At 44.3% G+C, this 22,948-nt stretch overlaps 1 protein-coding gene across 1 annotated transcript; it reads left to right on the plus strand.

The window, feature by feature from the left end:
* The first annotated feature begins 175 nt into the window (after positions 1–175).
* Positions 176–21,413, plus strand: BAG3 (BAG cochaperone 3). Its single transcript, XM_056850123.1, has 4 exons — positions 176–349; positions 16,870–17,226; positions 19,091–19,447; positions 20,501–21,413. The coding sequence occupies exons 1-4, from the start codon at positions 176–178 to the stop codon at positions 21,257–21,259; spliced, it is 1,647 nt and encodes a 548-aa protein (XP_056706101.1). The 3' UTR covers positions 21,260–21,413.
* The last annotated feature ends 1,535 nt before the right edge of the window (positions 21,414–22,948 follow it).

The following is a 22,948-nucleotide window of genomic DNA, read 5'->3' on the forward strand; positions in this document are numbered from 1 at the left end:
CGCCCGGCCCCTTCCGCGTGCCCTCCCCTCTCCCCCGCCGAGCCATAAAGGTGCTCGGCGCGGCGCGGCGGGCTCTCGCAGCTGCCCGGTGCATGGCCCGGCTGGCGGCGGCGCGCTGCTTGCCCGCACTCCGCCGCTCTCCCGCCCCGTCCCTTCCCTCGCGCGCGGCGGCAGCATGAGCGCGGCCGCTCCGTCCGTGGCGCAGAGCGGCGGCGGCGGCGAGCGCGAGCCCCTGCCGCCGGGCTGGGAGGTGAAGATCGACCCGCAGACCGGCTGGCCTTTCTTCGTGGACCACAACAGCCGCACCACCACTTGGAACGACCCGCGCCTGCAAGGGGGCTACCTGAAGGTACTGCCATTGGGGGGCGGGGGGGGGGCGGAGAGACGCAGAGAGAGAGAAGCCGCCGAGCCTTGTTCCCCCCCCCCCCTTTGGCTTCGCGCGGGAAAACCGGGCCAGGTTTCGCCTTGGGTCGGCCGCTCTTTAGAGGCACGTTTCCCCCCCCCGCCACCCGAATCCTCCAAACTCCACAATAAGACCCCCCACCCCCGTGCAGAGTTTTGAGCATTCAGATGTGGGCCGCGAGAGCGGCCAAACCTCCCGCGCCTAAGGGCATAGGGCTGCCTCCTGGGCGCTCTGCTGTGTCGAGGCAAGGGCAGGGGGGCCCAGCGGCCCTGGGGGCCCTTCCTTCCCGCTCCCCCCCCCCCGACTTCTGTGTCACGTGACTGGACTTGAGGGGTTCGTTTTCTGTATTTTTTTATCGTATTTTCCCATTTTTACCGTATTTTCCCATTTTTACCGTATTTCCTGGTCGCGGACCGTCCTAAACGCCTCGGTCGGGCTTGAGGGGTTTCCAGGAGGGCTCGGAGGGAGAGTTGGGAGGCTGTCGGCTGAGGGGGCCTGGGGCTTTCCCCCTCAAACTTTGCTCGGCCATGTGCTGCGAGGGGGGGGGGCGGGAAGGCGGCGGTTGGGGCTGGTTTGGGAGGGGGGGCTCCTTCTCTCCAGCCTTGGGCGTGAGGGGAAGGGAGACACGCCGCTTGACAGAGGACTGGGTATGGGTGAGGGGGGTCCCCCTGCTTGACTCAGTATGTGCAGGGCCGGCGCTACCGTGAGGCGAACCAGGCGGTCGCCTAGGGCGCAGGCCTCAGAGGGGCCTGAGGGGGCACCGTTTTATAAGGACGGCCCTGCTGGATCAGGCCCAGGCCCGTCCAGTCCAGCCGTCTGTCCACACAGAGGCCAACCTGGCGCCTCTAGGTAAGCCCACAAACAGAACGACTGCAGCAGCACCATCCTGCCTGTGTCCCACCGCACCCAAGACAATCAGTTTCAACCCATTAGTTTCTTGGAAGAAAAGAGGAAGACCCAACAGGAAAAGAGGAAGGCCCAACAAGAGATGGACAGACTCCATAAACGAAGCCACAGCCCTCAATTTGCAAGATCTGAACAAGGCTGTCAAAGGCAGGACATTTTGGAGGACTTTCATTCATAGGGTCGCCATGAGTCGGAAGCGACTTGACGGCACTTAACACACACACACACAGTTTCTTGGGGAAAATGCAACTGGCAATTTATATATTTTTTTAATTTTAAGGTAAGCCGCAACGGTGCTATGGGACAGAATTAATTATAACTTTAGGATGCTTTATTTTTTCTACAAGACATCTGTTTTTCAAAATTGGTTAGCAATTGTGGGGTGGGGGGGGGGCACAAGTAGCCTTGCCTAGGATGCAAAGATGACTGGCACCGGCCCTGAGTATATGGCATTGTCGCGGGAGCTGCAGAGTCATCTTCTTCCCTTAGTTATTGGCAGTGTAAAAAAAAAAAAAAGGTGGTGGTGGTGGGAAGGTTGTCAGCAGAGGGCCTGAAGGGCAGCCCTGGCGGAATTCTGCTCCACACGCAACGGCGCCTCTTGAAGGACGGCGGCCGAGTGCTTTTCCCCCAGGCGCTGTTAGCAATGCGATGGGGCAGTGCCAGGAAAAGCCTGTCTCTCTCTCTCCCCCCTCCTCCCAACATGGCAATGCAGTGAGGCTAGGAGCTGGCTTTTGTCTCTGACGCACTGCAGTCCTTTTTTTAATGTGTTCAATCATTTGATACCTCGGCCCTTTGCAGTGTTTATTTAAAGTTGGTTCAATCTCGCTCAGCCTGGGAAGAGGCAAACTTATGCTTGCAGTGGCGTGCGCCTCTTTTTATGTGCCTTGCTGATGGGGGTGTCCTTTTCTGGTTTGCGCACTTTTTTAAAAGGAGCCGTATAGATGCTCTTTTGAGGACTCATCTCTTTGAAGTTAAGGTTGCATTGATTCTGAGATGGGGAGATTATGTAAAAACAAAGGTGCTTCATTTCGTGACTATTGGTCTCTTTCTTTGTTACGCAATGACAACTTGTCTGAACTAGGAAGTTGACAGCCTAGTGGAAAGTGATTGTTGGGTGTTTTTCCTATTCACTTACAGGAATTTGTCTGTGCGTGTTTGTTTTAAAGAGAAGCACAAAACATAATACAGTTGGAGAGTCTAGCATTGGGTGGGGAGCTTTATTCGTAATATTCAGAAATATATTGTACATATTACCGGGGGAAGTTGGGCAGACAGTTCTCACCAGAAAGCTGAACAAATCTGCTAGTGAGAACAGCACTGGAAGGCATTTGAGTGGCTTCACTAGAGCAATGCATTTGGCTTTCAACCTAAAAGCCTTATCGCCTCAGCTGCCAGAGAAGGTTCTTAATGTTCTGAAAAGCACTTTCCAGCTGTTCTTGTTAAAAAAAATGACCCTGCGCTGGTGGTCAGAGCAAATCTAGGAGCAAAAGGAACACAACAGACCGATTCTTCATGGATTTAAAATATTTTTTCTCCGCCATTTTTTAAATCTCGGGGAGGGGGTTCTGTATGCACAAAAAACAGTGCCGAGGGAATACATACTTTCTTTCATTTTGTATACGCTTCCAGAGAAGTAAATGAGGGAAATCAGAATTCCACATGGCACATGGGGGTGGGTGCAATCAGTGATAATGAAAGCTATTGGTTTTAGACCTGCTCCCGCTTAGAAAGGAATACCAGAGATATTTGGTTGAATATATAGTACCGTCTCCCAGTGCTGACCATGAAAGTGTGTTCCTCCAAAGTTCATGGTCTGATTGAAGTATGTGAAGAAACCATAGAGCACATGTGTCTTGAATTGATCTATGCTGAAATCCTGGTCTTTATGGGTATATCCTAAGTTTTAATTGTTAGACATTAAAAAAACTCCCACAAACCCTGATTTTTATACTTCCTTGGTAATCCGACAGTCCAATGGTCTTAGATTGAAGTAACTCTGCATAGGATTGAACTATGAATGTCTTGGACTATATATATGCCCATTTTCAGCTTTCATAGACCATAAAATAAACAGATAGCCTGGAAATATTTTACGAATTTGGGCACACACTTTGAGGGGAGAGATGCACAACTACCCTCCCATCAAGACATTTTTTTTAAATAATCAGGAAGTGTTGGAATACATGTTGACCAAATTTTAGGCCTTTGGTTTATTGGAAAAATATTATAACAATTTCAGTACTCTTGCAGCCCATTCCTGAAAGGGGGGGTTAGACGGTGCCCAGAGGCGGCGCAGCTGTGTGGCCTCCAGAGTGGCTTGCTGCCAGCACAGCAAGCTGAAAAAAGAATTAAAACATACTTTTTGCAAAAAAAAAAACAAAAAAAAAAACCTGTGGAACAGCTCATAGAGTTCTATGGGGCTGCGCCACAATTTTGCAGGCATATCTCGCTGCCTGCAAAATGGTGCATTTGGGGGCCGAAAGAGGTTAGGAGGCTGCCTAAAGGTAGCTCCTCTCCTGTGAACATCCCCCAGGATGCTGGCGCAAGCACTCACACCAAACATACGTCAACGGGGAGGCAGAACCTGCGCTGGAGGCTTGTGCTGGTGTGCAGAGCCCTGGGACCAGTGTAAGTCACCCTGCACCAGCTTCCGTGCCACTTTGCATGACACAAGTGGATTGGACATTGGCGTAGGGGTCACGCTGGTTCCTATGCGACTCCGTCCCCCTTCAGGAATGGGCTGCCTGAGTAAGTCATTAGAGCCCAACTATCTTTTGTAAAATAAACTGACCTACCATGGAGCAGTGTCACCAAGCTTGCTGATAATGGCATCTATATCACATGCATTTGGTCTGAATCTACAGAATTATGCATGATGAAGTGATTGAATCCACACTGATATATTAGTCTGTTGGGAAAGTAAACTAAATTGGGTTTGTCCTTTAACATGCCATGTAAAACATACTTGTTGAAACTTCAAATGATGGTTTGAATGCAAAGATCCATGAGTGAAATTCTCCTTACGGAAGAGATTTTTCCTGTCTCCCCCTTTCTGCTACAGTCCTCTGAGCTTGCTAAGTTTATGTTGAAGGTTGCAGCACCTTTGGGAATGGCATGGGTGGCAGCGCAGGAAGCTGTAACTCAAGTGAGAAATCTATGGAAATCATCCCCCCCCCACAATGAACAGAAATCCCTGGAGTTGATCCAACCCAATAAAACCATGTCTAGTGTTGAATTTCCTGTACATCTTATTTGGTGCTTTGTCAAATAAGTGTGATAAAATGTACCTGCAGAAAGAAAGTACCTTGTTTGGATTTTTGTTCCACCTTCTATGACCCCAACTTTCCTTTGGTCTGCAGTTGGGGCTAGTACAGTTGCCTTGTAGCATGCATGAACCAGACATGCTGAATCAATACATTCACGTGCAAACAACAAAACCTTCCACTGTGGCACTTTAGATGTGATTTTTCAGTGAACATCACTTCTGTCTTGTAATGCTTGTCAATTTAAAAATTCACAATTTTTTTTATTGGCCTAAAGTTAGAGATCACCACTGAAAATACAAAGGTAGCACCACTGAAAATACAAAGGTAGCACCTGAGAAGTAAGAAGAATGCATTTCTTTTTTTCTTTGTTATAAATTAGGGGTTATGTTGAGTTTCATTAAACATGCACTGTTCTAAATTAAATTAGGATGTATGTCTCTTGACGTACTGATCTGCGGAGACACATTATATGCTCCTTTTCCGACCTAAAAAGGATTAATGAAATGCAACTGTGGAAGCTGGAGAAAATGCTTCCATATAGTAGCAGCTCTGGGTGACTTATGTAGTGTGTAGGAACAACTCACCACCTGGATTGACCTCCTCATGAGAAGAGTCTCCACAGCAGCACTGTTTATTCCTGGCAGCGTTGGCATCTATCTCTGCATTGGAGGTGATCCACATTGTGAACTGCTCCCACACATTATAGCAGCTGTGTAATGCTGTATGGAAACATTTCAGTGGCCTTCCTGTCGCTGTTTAATGTTTCACTGCATCCTTAGTGCATTGGGTGTTCTCAGAACACTGAGTATGCTATACACTTGTGACAAAGCACACTGAAACAATCCCTTGCCTTACCAGGGTACCACTTTCTGGGAAGGCTGGAAAAGGAAACTCCCATCTCTAGGGCAGGGGTCGGCAAACTCATTAGTCAAAAGAGCCAAATATCAACAGTACAACGATTGAGATTTCTTTTGAGACCCAAATTTCTTAAACTTAAACTATATAGGTAGGTACACTGTTCATTAACTTAATAAACTTTAATTAAAGTTTTAAGTCTTAATTAAACTATAGGTACACTGAATAAAACTTGATATCATACTTAATAATGATCTTATTTATTGATAAAAATTAAATTGTAAGTCCCTGCCATTTCCCCCTCCCCGTCCGGAGTCCTCGTCTGGAGGCCTGGTCTACCGCCATAAAAGCCTATTGGTAGACCTGGCCTTCAGCTGAGTCCCATTGGGAGGCCAGGTTTACCCATTGGCTTTCTTGGCAGTAGACCTGGCCTCCGGAGGCCCATAGAAGCCAGTTGGTAGACCTGGCCTCTGAAAGGGGACTTATTCCCCTCCTTGGAGTCCAGGTCTACTGCCAAGAAAGCCAGTGGGACTCAGCCGGAGGCCAGGTCTACCAAAGGAAGCCCGCCCCGCCCAACAGCTGATAGGCGGGGGGGCAGGAACCGCTGAGCCGCCCGCCCAGCAATCGCGTGGCTAGAGGGGAGGGAAGGCTTTAGCCTCCCAACCATTGAGGGCAAGGGAAAGGGGGACCCGGCCATTCTCCACTGCAGGGGGGGGGGAGAGAGAGCGCCCGCTCTCTCTCTCAGGCGCGCCCGCTCTGCAGCCCGGCTGCCAGCACGAGCGGGCGCAAGAGCAGGGGCTCTGAACCAAGTTCGGAGAGCCGCACTCAACGGGCCAAAGAGCCTCATGCAGCTCGGGAGCCACAGTTTGCAGACCCCTGCTCTAGGGTATGATCAAGAAACTTGATTGTTGTCTGTACAAAAGTGCATAGTCATATCAACACTCCAAGCTAAAATTAGAACAGCTGCAGAATTAGGCCAAGGTGAGAGAGCCGGCCTGAAGTTTCCCTGCTTAAATTTCAGGCTTTATGAACAGAAATAGGTTGTGGTTTTTAATATTGATTTAGTCATTACTCTGAAAGCTGCATCTCAATCACAGGTCAAAATGTACTCTATGAGTAGAAAGGCAGGCTAGAAATTTTTTTAAATTAGAATTTCAGTCATTATAGAGTGCTCATTTTCATTTGCAGTAATGTAGCTGAATTGAAACTCGGGAAAGGCCCATGAACACCGCTGGCTGCATATCTATAACCATAAAAAACAATATAGGTATTGTTCAACGTCATAGCCTATCATAAACATGCTTATTTAAAAACTGGTCTCGTTAGTTTAAGTGGAACTTGCTTTGAAGTATTGCAAACACATCTGCATACACAGCAGAGGCTATGTACACACATGTATCCTTTTTTCCCTTTAGCAGTATATTTTCCACTTTCTCCCTTCCCTAACCCATCCTAGGGCACTGGTGGAATGAGAAAAAAATCCCATATGTTAGTGCAACTTCCAGTTTATGTAGAATAAAACAAGTCCAGCGGCACATTAAAGACTACCAGTTTTTGTTAGTCCTTGAGATGGTGCTGGACACTCGTTTTATTCTTCTGCTATAGACGAATATAGCAAAGTGTACCCATCTGAAGAAGAAGAGATGGTTTTTATATGCCGGCTTTCTCTACCACCTAAGGCAGAATCAATCCAGCTTACAGCCACCTTCCCTTTCCCCTCCCCACAAGAGATACCCTGTGAGTTAGGTGGGGCTGAGAGAGCTGTGACTAGCCCAAGGTGTCCTTCATGTGAAGGAGTGGGAAAACAAATTCAGTGCACCAGATTAGCCTCCACCGCTCATGTGGAGGAGTGGGGAATCAAACTCTGTTTTCCAGATCAGACTCTACCGCTCTGTAATGATATTTTAGCCATATATGTTCAGGACTATCTGGGTTGAGTCCATCATGTGGAAGTTGTATTTACATTGATGAAACTTTGTGTGTGTGTTAAGTGCCACCAAGTCACTTCCCAACCTGAGGAATAGCTGGAGCTTCAGGCCATAGCGTTCCCTCTCATAAGTTTAACCCACTGGTTTTCAACTTCTCCACTTTCATTGATCCTTTTTGCACATAGAAACCTAATAAAATACAAACAGGACCACAGTTCTTAGCGTAAGATAGAGGGCATGCCTACATTCAGTTCATGCAGAGCATTGGTTAGCCTCACCTCTCTCCCACCTAAGTACTCAACTGTGGCTTCATATTTCAGGAGATCAGCATATAGAACAAACCATCTTTCAAAGAAGCTTGTTTACCATTGCAGATGTTCTAATTGAGAAACCCCATTATGCTTCTGAGGCACCCTAGAATTTTCTAGAAGATTGTTTGAAAAATACTGCACTAACAATTTGCAGGATGTGGTCCTGTCCCCCCCCCCCCCATGCAGGATATTTTGTACACGTTGTCTAGTTACTAACAGAGCCCTTTTAGAAATTAGTTCCCATATTCAGATTTCCACACTGGTTTTATGTTATGATAATAGTGTTGGATTGTTGAATGACCTGTGATTGTTCAATGTAGAAAAGCATGGATGATTCATTTCAAACTGAAGCTGCTTTTAATATTTCAGAAACCAGTATGAAGGAACTAGAGTATAGGTCCTTCTGTGAATATTTAGCTTTGGTCATATATAAATAAGTAATAGTTAAACATTTTTTCCCTGCCAGATTAGGACAATTATTTCAATTTTTTTAAAGAAAGAAAGAAAGAAATAATTGCAGAAGTCTTTGAAGAACTGTTTGGAAAGCAATGATTCATAGGAGGGAACATTAGGTAAATAAAACAAATGAAGTCATGACAATGTTTTTCTGGAAGTGACTTCAAATGTTTTGTTTAAAAATGGTGTTAAGTAGTTGACAGACTCAACATAAACACTAGATGTAACACTGTGGACTGCCGGTTATTGCAATCTGGCATGGAATTTACTTTAAAGGGCCGAAGTTTGAGAAAGTTGTGCCAGAGTGCATGTTCCTTCATAGCAAATTTGTGCCAGAGTGCATGTTCCTTCATAGCAAATTTAAAAAATCCACCTCATTGCCATGTATATTTAACAAATTTGTATCCTACCCACAGAGGCGTTTGTGAAAGCCACCTGCTTTTTTAAATGCCTAAGCAATGAAAAAAGAAAGCTTTGCTTTCTAAATGATTGGAGTCTAAAGACAGCTGAGTTATCTGCTGGCTAATTTTCTATATTAGAACAATTTTAAAGAAAGAAATGAAGTTTCCCTTGGACAGTTTCCTTCTGGAAATCTTGTAATTTCACACTTCAAATAAAATTTTCCTTTTTAAGTGATGGATGGGGGGTGTAAGAGAGAGAAAGACAGAGAGAGTAGGGGTTAGACTGTTGGACTAGATCTGGGAGACCCACATTCGAATCCCCACCATGCCCTAGAAGCTCACTGGCTGAGCTCAGGCAAGTCAGTCTCTCTCAGCCTAATCTACCGTTGTTGTTGTGAAGATAGAGCAAAGGAGATTAAAATGATGTTGTAAGCTCCTTTGTCCCCCCACTTGAAAGGAAAGCAGGGTGTTTATTTATATGTTAATTAACATATATGTTATTTAATAACAAATATGTTATTGAACGTATTTGAATCGACAAAGAAATGGAATTCCTCCCCAGCTTGTTTTCCATTTAACATAACTTGGGCAGCTGTATGTCTCCCAGCCTGGTGCATGGTGCTAGACGGTATCTTCCTATTCCTTGCTTGGCCTTTTGCTTCCTTGGGGCCCTTCCTTCAGAGCTTTCAAGCATGTTAGGCTTCTCCCCTTGTTCATCCCTCTAGTCTCCTGCTTAGGATAAGAATGAGCACTGCCTGACAATTTTATTTTATGTTGTTCTTGAGAAGGTCTGAACCATTTGTTTTGAGACTGGTGGGGAGAGAGAGTTGGTATGACATGCTGCTAGACAAGTGTGTTGTCTGGCGAGATGGAATACTTATGGGAAATTGGTAATAACTAGGGCTCTTCTGGCTTTAGGGAATTTCCCCCCTCACATTTCAGTCTTCTCTCAACTTATGAAGTCGTGCCCCTTTATACCTAGGGTTGCCAAGCTCCAGGTACTAGCTGGAGATCTCCTGCTATTACAACTGATCTCCAGCCAATAGAGATTCAGATCACCTGGAGAAAATGGCCGTTTTGGCCATTGGACTCTATGGCATTGAAGTCCCTCCACTCCCCAAACCCCGCCTACCTCAGCCTCTGCCCCCAAAACCTCCCGCCGGTGGCAACCCTATTTATACCTGCCCATTTCGTTGATCATAACTCTGACTCTGCTTCTCCCTGCCGTTTCTGATTTCAATATTCCAGTCCTCCCCACATAATATTACCTCCAGCCTGAACTAGTAGCGACTGCCTCAACTCTCCTCCTTTAAGCATTTTATGAAGGCCACAACCCATACTTGGAAATCCACATGACTAGGCTTGTATTCACGAGAAGTACTTATTTTGTATGTTTGACATGGGAAGATATTTGTTACAGCTCAGTTAACATCAAGATCGTAGATACTTCTCTGCCTTTGAGTCATACAGTGAAAACAAATAGCTTGCTGTAGCATGTGTATCTTCCTCATTTCTAGCAAGGAGGTTCTCTTTGTAGGGTTAGTTTTAAGGAACATTAATTTTTGCCTTTGGGAGGGTGAAGCAATGACGCAAGCTCATTTTGTACGGCATTTATTTCATCAGCTCCTAATGGAATCTTTGAGTCCAGGCAAACAGGGCGAATGCCCTCACATGTCTCCGCAAAGCCAGGCATTACATGGAGTGAGGACTCATCTTAGTGGGCTGGCAAAGGATGTAGTTTTGATTATTTAAAATGGTGTTAAGCAAGAGGCAGGATGGAGTGTCTTTGGTGCTGGTTTTGGAAATTATCACAAAGCATGAAATAAAATTCCAGCACTGGTTTAAGATGGCAAAAGCAGACTGCTACATAGACAATTTGCATGATGAGCCCATTGAGATAATAAAATATCATGAACTAAAATGATTTATGAATCACCTTGGCTTTGTTGAAATACACTTGGCAAATATCTTACTGATCAACCCAGTATTGAGTGTATATAACAGTGGTGGCGAACCTATGGCACGCGTGCCAGAGGTGACACTCAGAGCCCTCTCTGTGGGCACGCGAGCCGTCGACCCAGCACAGAGTTTGCCTGAGTTCGTTCCCCCGGCTGAGGAGGCTGGGGACCAGCGGTGCCTTCCTGGCTCCTTCCCAGTGCCTTCGCTGCAGTCACCGGCTGCGCGCTTCGGAAGTGAAGACAATGACGAGCTTTCTGCCAAGGACTGGAAGAGGCGGAGCCGGGACGGGGCTGGGATGGGAGTGGGACTCCTGGGTGGCCGTCTGCAGCGGGCTGGTTGGTGACTGCAGCACGGGGTTTGCGGTGAGGGCCGAAGGGGGGCCCGTCTGGCGTTTGTGCTGGAGTCAAGCCCTTTGCTTAGCTTGGGTCTCCACTCTGCTCGTTCATACAACTGAAGGTGCCTCTGAGCCCGTGCAGAGGGCTGTCCCCACCATCAGCCCCCCCGCATAACAGTCTTTTAATTTGTATGAAGATAACAGTTGGAAAAAGAACCAAACTGAAGGAGTGGGGGCTACACTTCAGCTGCTTTCCTTCCCTCGCTCGGCTGCCCATACAGGGTTGCCAACCTCCAGGTAGTAGCAGGAGATCTGCTATTTCAGTTCCCCTGGAGAAAATGGCCACTTTGGCAATTGGACTCTATGGCACTGAAGTCCCTCCCCAAACCCCACCATCCTCAGTCTTCGCCCCCCAAACCTCCTGCAGATGGCAAAGAGGGACCTGGCAACCCCTAGCCCCATGTGGACTTCTAGCTGTGTTGGCACTTTGCGATAAATAAGTGGGTTTTGGGTTGCTGTTTGGGCACTCAGTCTCTAAAAGGTTCGCCATCACTGGTATATAAGTATCCGGTGAGGTGAATGTTCTAACACAAATCAAGAGCATATCTGCTTGCAAAATAGTTAGCCATGACATATTAGGGCTCAGGAGACCAGAACTGACACTGTCACATTATTCAAACAAAATGGGAATGTTGAAGGTGGGGCCACTGTGGTTCAATAGCTCCAGTTGTACGGGGCATCTGGTCCAGAAAGTGGAACCTGCTTAGCCCCATGGCATTTATGCTGTGAGGGCAAATGGATCCATCATGCTCCCCACACTGTTTAACATCTACAGGAAACCGCTTGTAGAAATCATCAGGGGATCTGGTGTGAGGATGTGCCAATATGCGGATTGCACTCAACATTACCCACACACCCTTTGGGCTTTCCTCCTTGAGATTCAACTTATGCCTTCTTCAATGTCCTTCTGGTGCAGTCCAAAACATTTCTTTATAACCAGGCTTTGAATTGAAGAGTTATCCAGCTTTTTAGTTTGTTTGTTTTTAAAATAGTTTGTTTTTAGCCTTTGCTGGTTTCTATTCTATTCTATTCCTGGATGAACTTTTTAAATTACTGAATTCTTTTTCTTTTTTTGCTTTTATATCCCTAGCAGGATCTTTGCTTGTTTTATTATTGATCTTAATATTGATGCTTTTATGCTTTACTATTTTTATGATTTTGTTGTTCTGTTTTTATATTATGAGCAGCCTTGACTGCGTCTCCAGGGAGGCAGCATACACATTTTCTAAATAAATCATTATAAATAAATGTATTTGTTTACCTATTTATTAGATCCATTTCATTACACAATCAAAAGACATGCCAGGAAAATTGTACGTCTACAGCATGAGACATTAGGGTTGAGGGGAAATACAGATAGAGGCTGGTAGGTTATTGGGATGAGACAGCGTAGAAGTCCCTTTTTTGTATATCTTTTTATTGGAGTAGCTTATGCAGTTTGTATTCATCCTGTTCTTGTCAGCGATATGCATTAAGCATTATACTTAGTAAAGCATAACGATGATCAATATTAAGATCAATAATAAAACAAGCAGAAAGAAAGAATAATGCATAATAATGTATAATTCGTTATACTTGTGTACATTATACTTGGATACAGCATTATACTTATTGTACCCCTGCTCTTGCCCCATTATTAACTGATGCAAAGCCCAGGTCATAGTTTCAAGAGACAGAAATATGAACAAACAGATAATGTGTCAAGAACAATGTAACACAGAGCGTGAACAAATCAAATGTGATGTGAAGATCTGCAGCAGAGGGTCAAGCACAGGCATGTCCTCGATTTCATCTTGTTTTGGACACAGCAGAGCCAATTCCGGTCTTCTGCCCCACACATATAATTTCATATTCAGAATCATGACACTGTTCCAGCCTTCCTGCATGCTTCAAGATACAGCTGACTCATTCGAGCGCTTGCCTATATAAGGAATGCATGAAAGCACAGCAAAGACATTTTGCACGTGCATCACCAACAGAAATAACTTTTCTTTCTGCTTGCACAATGCACTGTGGCTTCTAATACATGGGTGACCATATAGATGTATAAAGGATTTCTTCTTTGCCTTGTGTATTTTTATTGAAGGGCTCAGAATAAGGCTGAGAGATTTCTTTCTGCTTCTGACTACTTAATGGGAAGTCACATAGGATACAGTGATGGGATATTTTTCTTTCCCTGTTGCACAATTTGTTCTGGCTCCACCTTTGTTTATTTTACCAATGACTTCACAATAGCAACCATATTCACTTTAACAAGACGAGTCCTGTAATTCCCATCTAGCAAGTCTTCTGGCATTATCTGTCTTTCTAGCATATATTTCTCTGCTTCGAAGTTAGTCTGGCTGGCCAGCCACTATTGAGTGGAAGCAAGGCTCCCTCAGGAAGTGGCTTGTTGGTAAAATAGTCTCCTGTTTCATCTTAGGAAAGATCTGTTTGTGTGTAGTGTTCTGTCTCTCTTGCTAGGGCCAACAGGACAGAGAAAATAAGAGGAAAGAGATAATTTTTCTCATTCGCTTCTGTACACCCTTCCTCCCACACTGTCAAAAGTGGATGGAGTAGTGAAGCGAGTGGATATTTCTTCCTGGTACACTTTTATGTCTGCCTCCTGCTTTGCTTTTATGAGTCATTATTACAGTTTGGAAGGGCAAACTCTGTGTGTGTGTGTGGGTTCGTTCTCTAGTAGCTTCTAGTCGGCAAATAAAAAAGAAAAGAGACAAAAAGTAGAGGATAAAACTTCTGTTCACAAAGTCAAAATAGTAGGAAGGAACAGAAGATCTGCAAGTGACAGAATTATCTTGCATTTGTTCTCTTTGTCATCATCAAAAAGCCTGGGTGTCAAATGGTTAGCTAGATGGCTCCTACAAGTGAGGTGGACTGAATCCATGAGCCACTAAACCCCACTTGTAGCGCTAAAGCAGTTTTCTCACTGGTTTAAATATGCCTGCCCATATAGTATTGTACAGACTAATTGCATATGAAGCGTTGGGTTGGCTGTTTAACACATTTAAATGCTTTTTAAGTTGTAAGTATCGGCTTTGTTTTTGTGCTTAGATTTTAAGGATTTTTTAAAGGGGGTTCTGCACTTGTGCAAACATCAAATCCTTAAATAATTTCACTTGCATCACTCAGTCAATAAGGTAAAGCAGTGGAAAAGCTACCTGGGATGGGGATCTTGAGATTATTATAGACTTGGTGGTGGAAAGTACTGGCAAGTCATAGCCAACTTATGGCGACCCCGTAGGGCAGGGGTGTCAAACATAAGGCCCGGGGGCCGGATCCGGCCCCTTGAGAGCTCTTATCCGGCCCACGAGCCAGCTGAGGCAGCCACCACCACCCAGTCCCGATCTGGGCTGGCGAGGCATGGCCCGGCCCGACCGAGTGACATTTATGTCATATCCGGCCCTCGTAAACAATGAGTTTGACACCCCTGCCGTAGGGTTTTCAAGGCAAAGATAGGTAGTTTGCCATTGCCTGCCTCTGTGTAGCAACCTGGACTTCCTTGGTGGTCTCCCATACAAGCACTAACCAGGGCTGACCCTGCTTAGCTTCCGGTATCTGATGAGATCGGGCCTGCCAGGTCAGGGCTTATTATAGACTTAGGTGTTATAAATTCACTTTAAATTCTTGAGTCCCATAAATATGCTGTAGAACAAAATATTTTCTAAGCAAATATTTGCAAGTCTGTCAAATATACTTAGGCTTATGTGCCCAGATAATGATACACAAATGGTCAGTTTAACACAGTTAAACAAACACAGTTTGTTTTGCCCCTCTTTGTAAAGTCATCTGCTAGCCTAGGCTTTTAAGTGACCACTTGCCCTGGAAGCCTAGGATGTTTCCAAATTGTGATCTAGCCAGGAAGTGTTTGAAAGCTTTTTTACATTTCAAGCTGTGACACAACTAACTAATACAGGTAATTGGGGTTAGGATGGCTAGCAAACATTTTTTGTTAACAGTATCTTCTGTGGACTTGCTGCCCAATCTGTGCTAGCCATTCCAGATACCTTTTGTGATTTTTCACATTTACTATTGACTATCCATCTCTTATGAAAGCCTCATTTAGGCCCAAATTAAACCTGAGGGAGGCAGACATGTGTCTTTAAATTTGAGCAACCCCCCCACCATATGTAAAGGATGTGAGGTGAATAGGATTTAAGCACAAAATAAGCTCATTGCTGCAGGTTGCTGAACACTCCCTCTGCCCAGCACGGCAGATTCATCTCCTCCAGTTATTTTCTTCCAGCGGGGCTAATTTCTGGTACTGGAGCGTGGCCAGAAGGAAACTAACCTTGAACAGTGGTCTGCTAGGTAGTGGTAGCAGCAGGCACGAGAAGGATTGAGAACCATTTTGCTTTAAATCATGCCATCACCCCCATTTTACATGTTACTGGGGCAGATTCTCAGTTTAAAATGTAGGCCTGCCACCATCATATGTAGTCTGGCCCTTACTGAATGATATTTATCCTATGAGTGGCAGCAGTGCTTGTTATTTGATCTCACTTGGAGATTCATCTAGAATGTGGTCCCAAAATAGAAAGGCTGCTGCAGGAAGCGCTTCATTAGAAGAGTTGTTGGTGGGGCGTGGGGGAAGAGACCTCTTGTTAAAAGTTCCATTTCCATCCTGTGCAGTTTTAGTATCCTCTTACAAGCATACTGAAGTGTGAGAACAGTTATCTCCTTATCTTTATCTGTTTGTGAGGATTTGCTCCCAATGCAAACTGAAGTTTGACTTGCCCTATGGCATTATAATCAGGCAGTGTTGGTGATCAGAATGTTTGTAAATATTCCATGAAATCACAGGGTAGCAGCCGATTTTTAAGATGGCTCACATACAGTGTATTTAGGACCAGGTGCTCTGAGGCTTAAAGTTTAGGTTGTTCCTGCCCTCCATTACAAGCTCGGTGAAGAGGCTTTGTGCAGACAAACATTTCATGGATGCAGACTATAAAAGTGGATCCAGTATATTATAATATTATGTACTTTGCTTGTGTTTACATAAGGCTTCATAGTACATTATGCTGCCTGTGCTATGCAGGCTTTAAGACTGCAGGTAGGGACACCTGCACTGACATAAAGAGAGTCCTGTCTCTTTCACCTGGTGCTGGGATGCCCCATCTCTCGTACTGGGTTCTGGGGAACCCTTAATATTGCTCAGAAGCACTGTGCAAAGGTTGTCCTTTCCCCTAGGCGAAGAGGAGGCCCAGTTCCTGTGGTTTGGGTATACAGTGTTCACCGCCAGCTCTGCATTTCTCAAGCTAAAATGTACATGGGGTGGAGCTGTTCTGCTCTGCGCTGCTTGCCTTGTATAGAATGCTACGGTATCTGTTGCATCACAGCCTGTTGCATTCTGCCACATCTACTGGAATGGATAGGATTAGGCTGCAAGTTGCGCAAACGTCATTTTTTATAAAAAATGCTTGGTATTTAGATACCTTGTTGTTTTTTTATAATCCGTTGATTGATTAGCTAAACAAGGCAATTAAAAGTATCAGACAGTCATTGTGACAGACTGTGAAGTATATTTTGTCTTTCGACGCAGCCAAGTTTAAATCTATTATTTACCTGCATGTAATTGTGTGAGCAGTCCAAGCTCTGCTCACAACCTGAGTTTGATCCCAACAGAAGTTGATTTCAGGTAGCCGGCTCAAGGTTGACTCAGCCTTCCATCCTTCCGAGGTTGGTAAAATGAGCACCCAGCTTGCTGGGGGTAAAGGAAAGGCGACAGGGGAAGGCACTGGCAAATCACCCCGTAAACAAAGTCTGCCTAGTAAACGTCGGGATGTGACGTCACCCCATGGGTCAAGAATGACCCAGTGCTTGCACAGGGGACCTTTACCTTTTAATTGTGTCAGCAGCTACAGATGTAGTTCAGAGGAATTATAGTAGAAATATATGGGTTTTTGAGTTGGCATTCTTTGCGAGCATCTTATTCTGAACTGTACAGATCCTAATTTCTAAACCTGGACTATGTGCTTTGTTTGCTTGTTTAGGAAAGCCCATCATCAGCAAATGGTCCATCTCGAAACAGTCCAAACCAGTCCCAGATCACAGAAGGAAACATGGTTTACCCAAAGCTTCGCCCTGGTTACATCCCCATTCCAGTCATCCATGAAGGTGCAGAGAACAGGCAACAATACTCCTACTATCCCAGTCACCAGCCCGACATGCAGCGCGTCAAGGTGGACACGATTCCGACAACGATGCAGGCTCCGTCACCTCTGAGAGGAGGTTTTGCCCGTCCACAGTCTCCTGCTCGGGGACTTGCAGAAGCTGCCCAAATAGATAAACAAGGTGGACAGACAACAGCAGCTGCCCCAGCCCAAGTACCCTCCCCTCATGGATCTGAGGTAAGATGAGGGGATTGCTGTGCTATATTTTCTCATTAGAATCTTTGCATGGCTTAGGATATTCCCCCCCAAAAAAATGTGTGTGTGATTTATGTATTGAAATACTTTCCCCAATCTATTCAAGGTCCGCAATTTTTTTTGATTGAACCAAATACGTTAACTTAATCAAAATACGGAAGAAACCACACAGTCTTTCCATCCATTCTTTCAAGGGAGGAACGGAAGATTTTTTCCGAATACCTTGTGAACTCTAAATGTGCTGCCATGATGATAGTAAAACAATTTATGCAATCTTTTTGGTATTACAGTATAATTCAATAATACCAATTATGGGTTGAAAGGAATTTCAGTTTTAACTCCATATGAAGTTATATCTGTGGTTTAGGATCCAAATGATAATATGAGTTATAGAGGCAACATAATTGTCTTCTCTGGTAGTTTCAAAATATTTATTTATTTATAGTATATTTTTCAATGAGGCTCAAGGCAGATTTCATGGTGTAAGTCAAATATATAATCAACAGGATAGGACGTCCAATGAACAGTACAGTAGGTTTTGGGACTACAGAAATCTGAAAACAAGCAGAAATCTAAAACAGAGCTGAAACAAAGTATAAGCATTTAAACATGACACATTAAATGGTGTATAAGAAACTACATAGTCAGAGCATATTTACAGCAATAAGCAGCAATATAGTATAGGCCACATCTGTACGTCCTTCATGCATATTCTGAGGTAGTTAGAATGCTAGACTAGGCTCTGGGAGACCTGGCTCCAAATCTCCACTCTGCCATGAAGTTTGCCTGAGAGAATGAAATTGATGAGAATCACTGCAATGGTCATCTTCTGTTTGTTGTACAAGTTGGGATAGACAAAGATCACTCATATGCTTCATGGTTTGTTCCTGCTCAGAACTAAATGACATTTAATATAATGCCAAAATGTATTATTTTATTTTCACTTGTGTGCTTATGGATGTAACAGCATAATCATAAATTTAAGAGTCTTTGTGCTGGTATGGGTGTGTCCAGTGCATTCAGGACCCTGTGTGTTTGGCAGCTGGTGGTCCTTCTGTTGTTGTGTATATTTCATGTACCAATACTCTGTACTGTGTATATCTCCAAAGAAATAAAATCAGTGGAGTCAGACAGTTCCATTTTTTTTTACTCAGCCTGTGGTTCGCTAGCTGTACATCTTTCTCGTAAAAAACCCTGTGTTTTGTTTATTTCCATTTATAGCCTCTTTCCAGAGGGATTACTCTGTTAGTCTTTTTCAGTGAATGATAGCATGAGGATAGCATTTCATGCACCTGGTGAAGGGGCGCAAGTCCTGTGTTAAATCTGTCAGTCATGAAAATGCTTCAAGCATTTTCCATTTTCATTTATAACTAGTTAATACAAAACAAATAATTAAAACGTATAGAGCAAAAATTAAAGTTACTCCTCTCTTAGGTTTTCCAGTGTTCTCCACAGTTGTTGACTGGATGTGGGAGGGGCCCCAGAAGAGAGCCTTCCTAAGATAGAAAAAAATAACAACTTTGTAAGGTTAAAACAACCTTCTTGTGATGTTTGCATGCTCTTTGGTCGCCGTGTAGGATTTTTTTTAGCATAAATGGTGTGCCAAGGCACCAGAGTTCTTGAACACAGATCAAATTAAGCAACTCTGGCCAGTGTTTAGGCCACACGGCAACGATCTTGAGAACAATAAACCAATGGTAGCACCATTGCCCTATCAATAGAGAAACCATGACAGGATAGTCAGCCATTTACTTAACCCTGTTTTAAATATTTCATGAGTCCTTTTTGAAAATAAAACAGCAAACATGAAAATGAACATTAATAACAAAGCTTTTCTCTCCTCCAGCAGCCTCCATCACCTGCATCTGCAGAATCGCCAACTATGTCAGGCAGGGCCAGCTCAGGGAGTCATCAGCTCCCGCGTGGCTATATTCCCATCCCTGTGATCCATGAGGGAAACGTTCCAAGACAACCACCGCAAGTCTATCATCAGGCACAGAAGACACACTACCCAGCTCAGCAGAGTGATTACCATGCTCACCCGCCAGTGTTCCACCAAGTTCAGACTGATGACCGGGATCAGAGGCCACAGCGGGCACAGTCTCCGTACAGGATGTCACAGAGAGGTCCCACAAGTCGCGACAGCTCACCGGCCAGAATCCAATCCCCAACTCCCATTAGAATACAATCTGTCAGACCTCAGGTAGGTGTGATGGACCTATATAAGTGGCTCCCTGGTTTTCATTCGCCATTACTGTGCAAAATGTTGTAGTCATGTAGACTTTACACTCACACAGAAACGTATGGCTGAAAACCTTAACCCGTTAATTGACAAAATTAATCTGGTAATCACTGCACAATAGAGTAAAAATTACAACTCTTAAAAAAACTTAATCCTCTGGGCTCTCCACAAAGAAGTTAACTGTGTTTTTTTCTTCTTCTCCTGCATACTTTACTCTTTGCAGCTCTTCTTGGTGACAGGAGAGGTCTAGAAATAGTACTACAGAGAATAGTCCCCATCTACTTTTTGTTAGTTGAAGAAACCTCCAGGGGCTTTTCCGATAAAGCCATATGATTGGGTGAATTGGCTTTTTTAATGCAGTTCATTTCAGCCTGCTCCATCACTATACTTTTGAACTCTATAGAATCTGATTCACTAGTTCCCTTTTTGTACTTTCTTATATCTTCCCCATTCTCATTTTCTCTTATAATCTCTTCTTTCTTTTAAAGTTCTCGTAGTAATCTTTCACAGTGGGTAGCCGTGTTAGTCTGTTTGCAGTAGTCAAAAAGGGCAAGAGTCCAGTAGCACCTTAAAGACTAACAAAAATGTTTTCTGGTAGGGTATGAGCTTTCGTGAGCCACAGCTCACTTCTTCAGATATCTTCGTATCTGAAGAAGTGAGCTGTGGCTCACGAAAGCTCATACCCTACCAGAAAATATTTTTGTTAGTCTTTAAGGTGCTGCTGGACTCTTGCCCTTTTTGACTGTAGTAATCTTTGTAAGTTTTAATGTCCATATAAGCTGCTTCTCAGAGCTGTGGACTGTCCTTTGGGTTAGGTAACTACTTTGGGTTAGGTAACTACTAAAAATAATATTGCAAGGATGGACATAAACCCCCTACACAGGCAACACCCGAGAAAGGTCATGTTAGTTGGAAATATTCAAATTTCCTAATGGTGTTTAAAACTGAAATCCTTGCAGTTGTTTTCTGTGGTTGCATTTCTTTTTAACGAGTATCCACTACCCTTTCTGCCAGGCTTCTCAGCAACAAATGCCAACCCAAGGATCACCACCGATTCTGCTGCCTGAGGCCAAGCTGGATAACAAGGTAGGCTCACCTGGAACAGAGGGTCCTGCTTCATACATCCCCATTCAAGTCGTTCATACCGACGCTGATACCAAGCCGCCTCCACAGAAACCACCTCCCCCAGCAGAGAATGTTGATAAAAAGATTCCTTGCCCTGCTGAAGCTGCTCCACTAGAAGAAAGGCCCGTCCCACAAGAACCTGAAGCACAGAAGCCTTCAGAGACAGAAGAACTTCCAAAACACCCAGGAGTCTTGAAAGTTGAAGCCATTCTAAATCAAGTGCAATCACTGCAGCAGGCAGTTGATTCCTTTGACGGTAAGAAAAATGACAAAAGGTACCTGATGATAGAAGAGTATTTGACCAAAGAGCTGCTAGCCTTGGACTCTGTAGATCCCGAGGGTCGGGCAGATGTCCGTCAGGCCAGGAGAGACGGCGTAAGAAAAGTCCAGAATATATTGGAGAGACTTGAACAGAAAGCAGAAGATGCCCCAGAGCCTGTACAAGTGGACGAGTCATCTTTTCCTGAAAACAATCTACGGGGGAAAATAGATGTTGATTCTGTGATGGAAAACACTACTAAGGATGTAAATAACAAGAATGTCAAAGAGCAGATCAAAATGGAAATGCATCACCCTGAATCTAAGGAAGGAATAGTTACCAACCTTGCCAAAGAAACAAACACATCTGAAAATGTGACTGAACCATAGCCACAAGTAAACATTAAAGTCCTTAGACTCTTTAACTTAAAGTGTGTGTTAAGTGATTTTTAACTTGCATGCGTTTACAGGCGCTTTGCACCAATTGGTTTTTAATAAACATAGCAGCTTGGGACACTGTAAACATTCAAGTGGGGTAGATAGTGGGGGTTATAAGGAAAACAATGTATTTATCTTATATGCTGTACACTGCTCAGTTGAAAAATGGATGTTTTCAAATGAAGAATGTCTTGGGTTAACATTGGCAAATGAAATTGTTACCCAGCCACATCAGGAGAAAAACAAAAAACAGATTTATCTTTTCTTTAGTTTTCTTTTTCTTTTCCCCTTCAAATTTCATGAGTCACTTTAAGTAATGACACTTGAAAAGTATGTTAAGAAATCATAGGGGTATTTATATGTGTTCAGAATTTCAGTGCTACATTTTAAATGGGGGGAAAATAAAATAATACTGTAGAAATCTGGCGACCCTTGTGGTTTATAAACTGGCGAGTAACTTCATTTACAATCCATTAATCGAAAAGCAAAAAACTATGTAATACCTTTTATTCAGAGCAGCCAAACTAGCAAACCTTTATGTTGGATCCAGACTAAATTAGCAGTCAGTACTGATTTCCCCTTCTCACTGCAGGCACACACCCTGCTTTCATGTTACTTTTTTAGAGCCTCCTATCCCCTGGGAGCACAATTTTTTGGACATCAGTGGGCTGCCTGGGAAGGGGGGAGGAGAAATGCTGTTCCATTGATGTGGGTCCAAACTCATAGTGTATAAGCTTTTGAGGCGGAGTGTGGCTAGAACCAAGTTGCACTAGTGGCCTTCTGGAAAGGAGCAGCAAAAAATAGATGCCAACCATGTGAAAACCCAGAGCTCAGCAGTTGATCAAATGTCTCTGTGATACTAGGCAAAACAAGCAGGTCCTTTAGAAGGCTGACAGCTTAGGGGAAAAATGACATTAGCAATACTGGAGGCTTGTAGATGCATTAAGCAAAGAGTCAGTGTAATCCACATGGGTGCACTGTTACTTAATTATGGCTTCCCAGGCAGAATCCGTTTCTTTGTTGGCTAAATTCAGGCACCCCAAAACTAGACAAAAGACTTATCTGTGTCTGTCCATAGCAAAAGCAAAATGCCAGGTAATACCAAGAAGGCACAATGTAAGAAATTGCCTACTTATACTTTATTTCAAATTAGTCCATGATCCGATCAGTTGATGTCCAGTCCAGCCTGACTTGCCCAAATGGGGACAGTTAATGTATTCAGTCTGTCAGGAGATGAGGTACAGAGGAGGGGCACTGGGCACAAGACTGTTAGTTAGGTTCTGGTGGTGGATCCTCCACACAGCTTTGTTTGATTTGGGGGAGGTCAGAATTCTTGACGTAGATGCAGGGGCAGCTGGTGAGTTGGCATGAAGGCACAGTGGTGAGCTCACTGGGAGGTATGGGGTGGCACAAGCAGCATAGTGCAAACATACAGCTCCATATGGGTCAGCTGTGCCATAACTGGCTGGTATGTTTAGTTGGTGAGACATGCTGCCATGTGGCAGTTGCCACGGGACAAAGCCACCCTCTCCATAGTTGCAACTCCCTTTTGCCCCCACCTCACCTGCTGCTGTTGCATAGAAATGTGAGGATATTGTTTTGTTTCCTATTTCACGAGATACTCCCCTTTTCTCATTTCTT

Source organism: Euleptes europaea, chromosome 5 (genome assembly GCF_029931775.1).
Source record: "Euleptes europaea isolate rEulEur1 chromosome 5, rEulEur1.hap1, whole genome shotgun sequence".
Taxonomy (NCBI): domain Eukaryota; kingdom Metazoa; phylum Chordata; class Lepidosauria; order Squamata; family Sphaerodactylidae; genus Euleptes; species Euleptes europaea.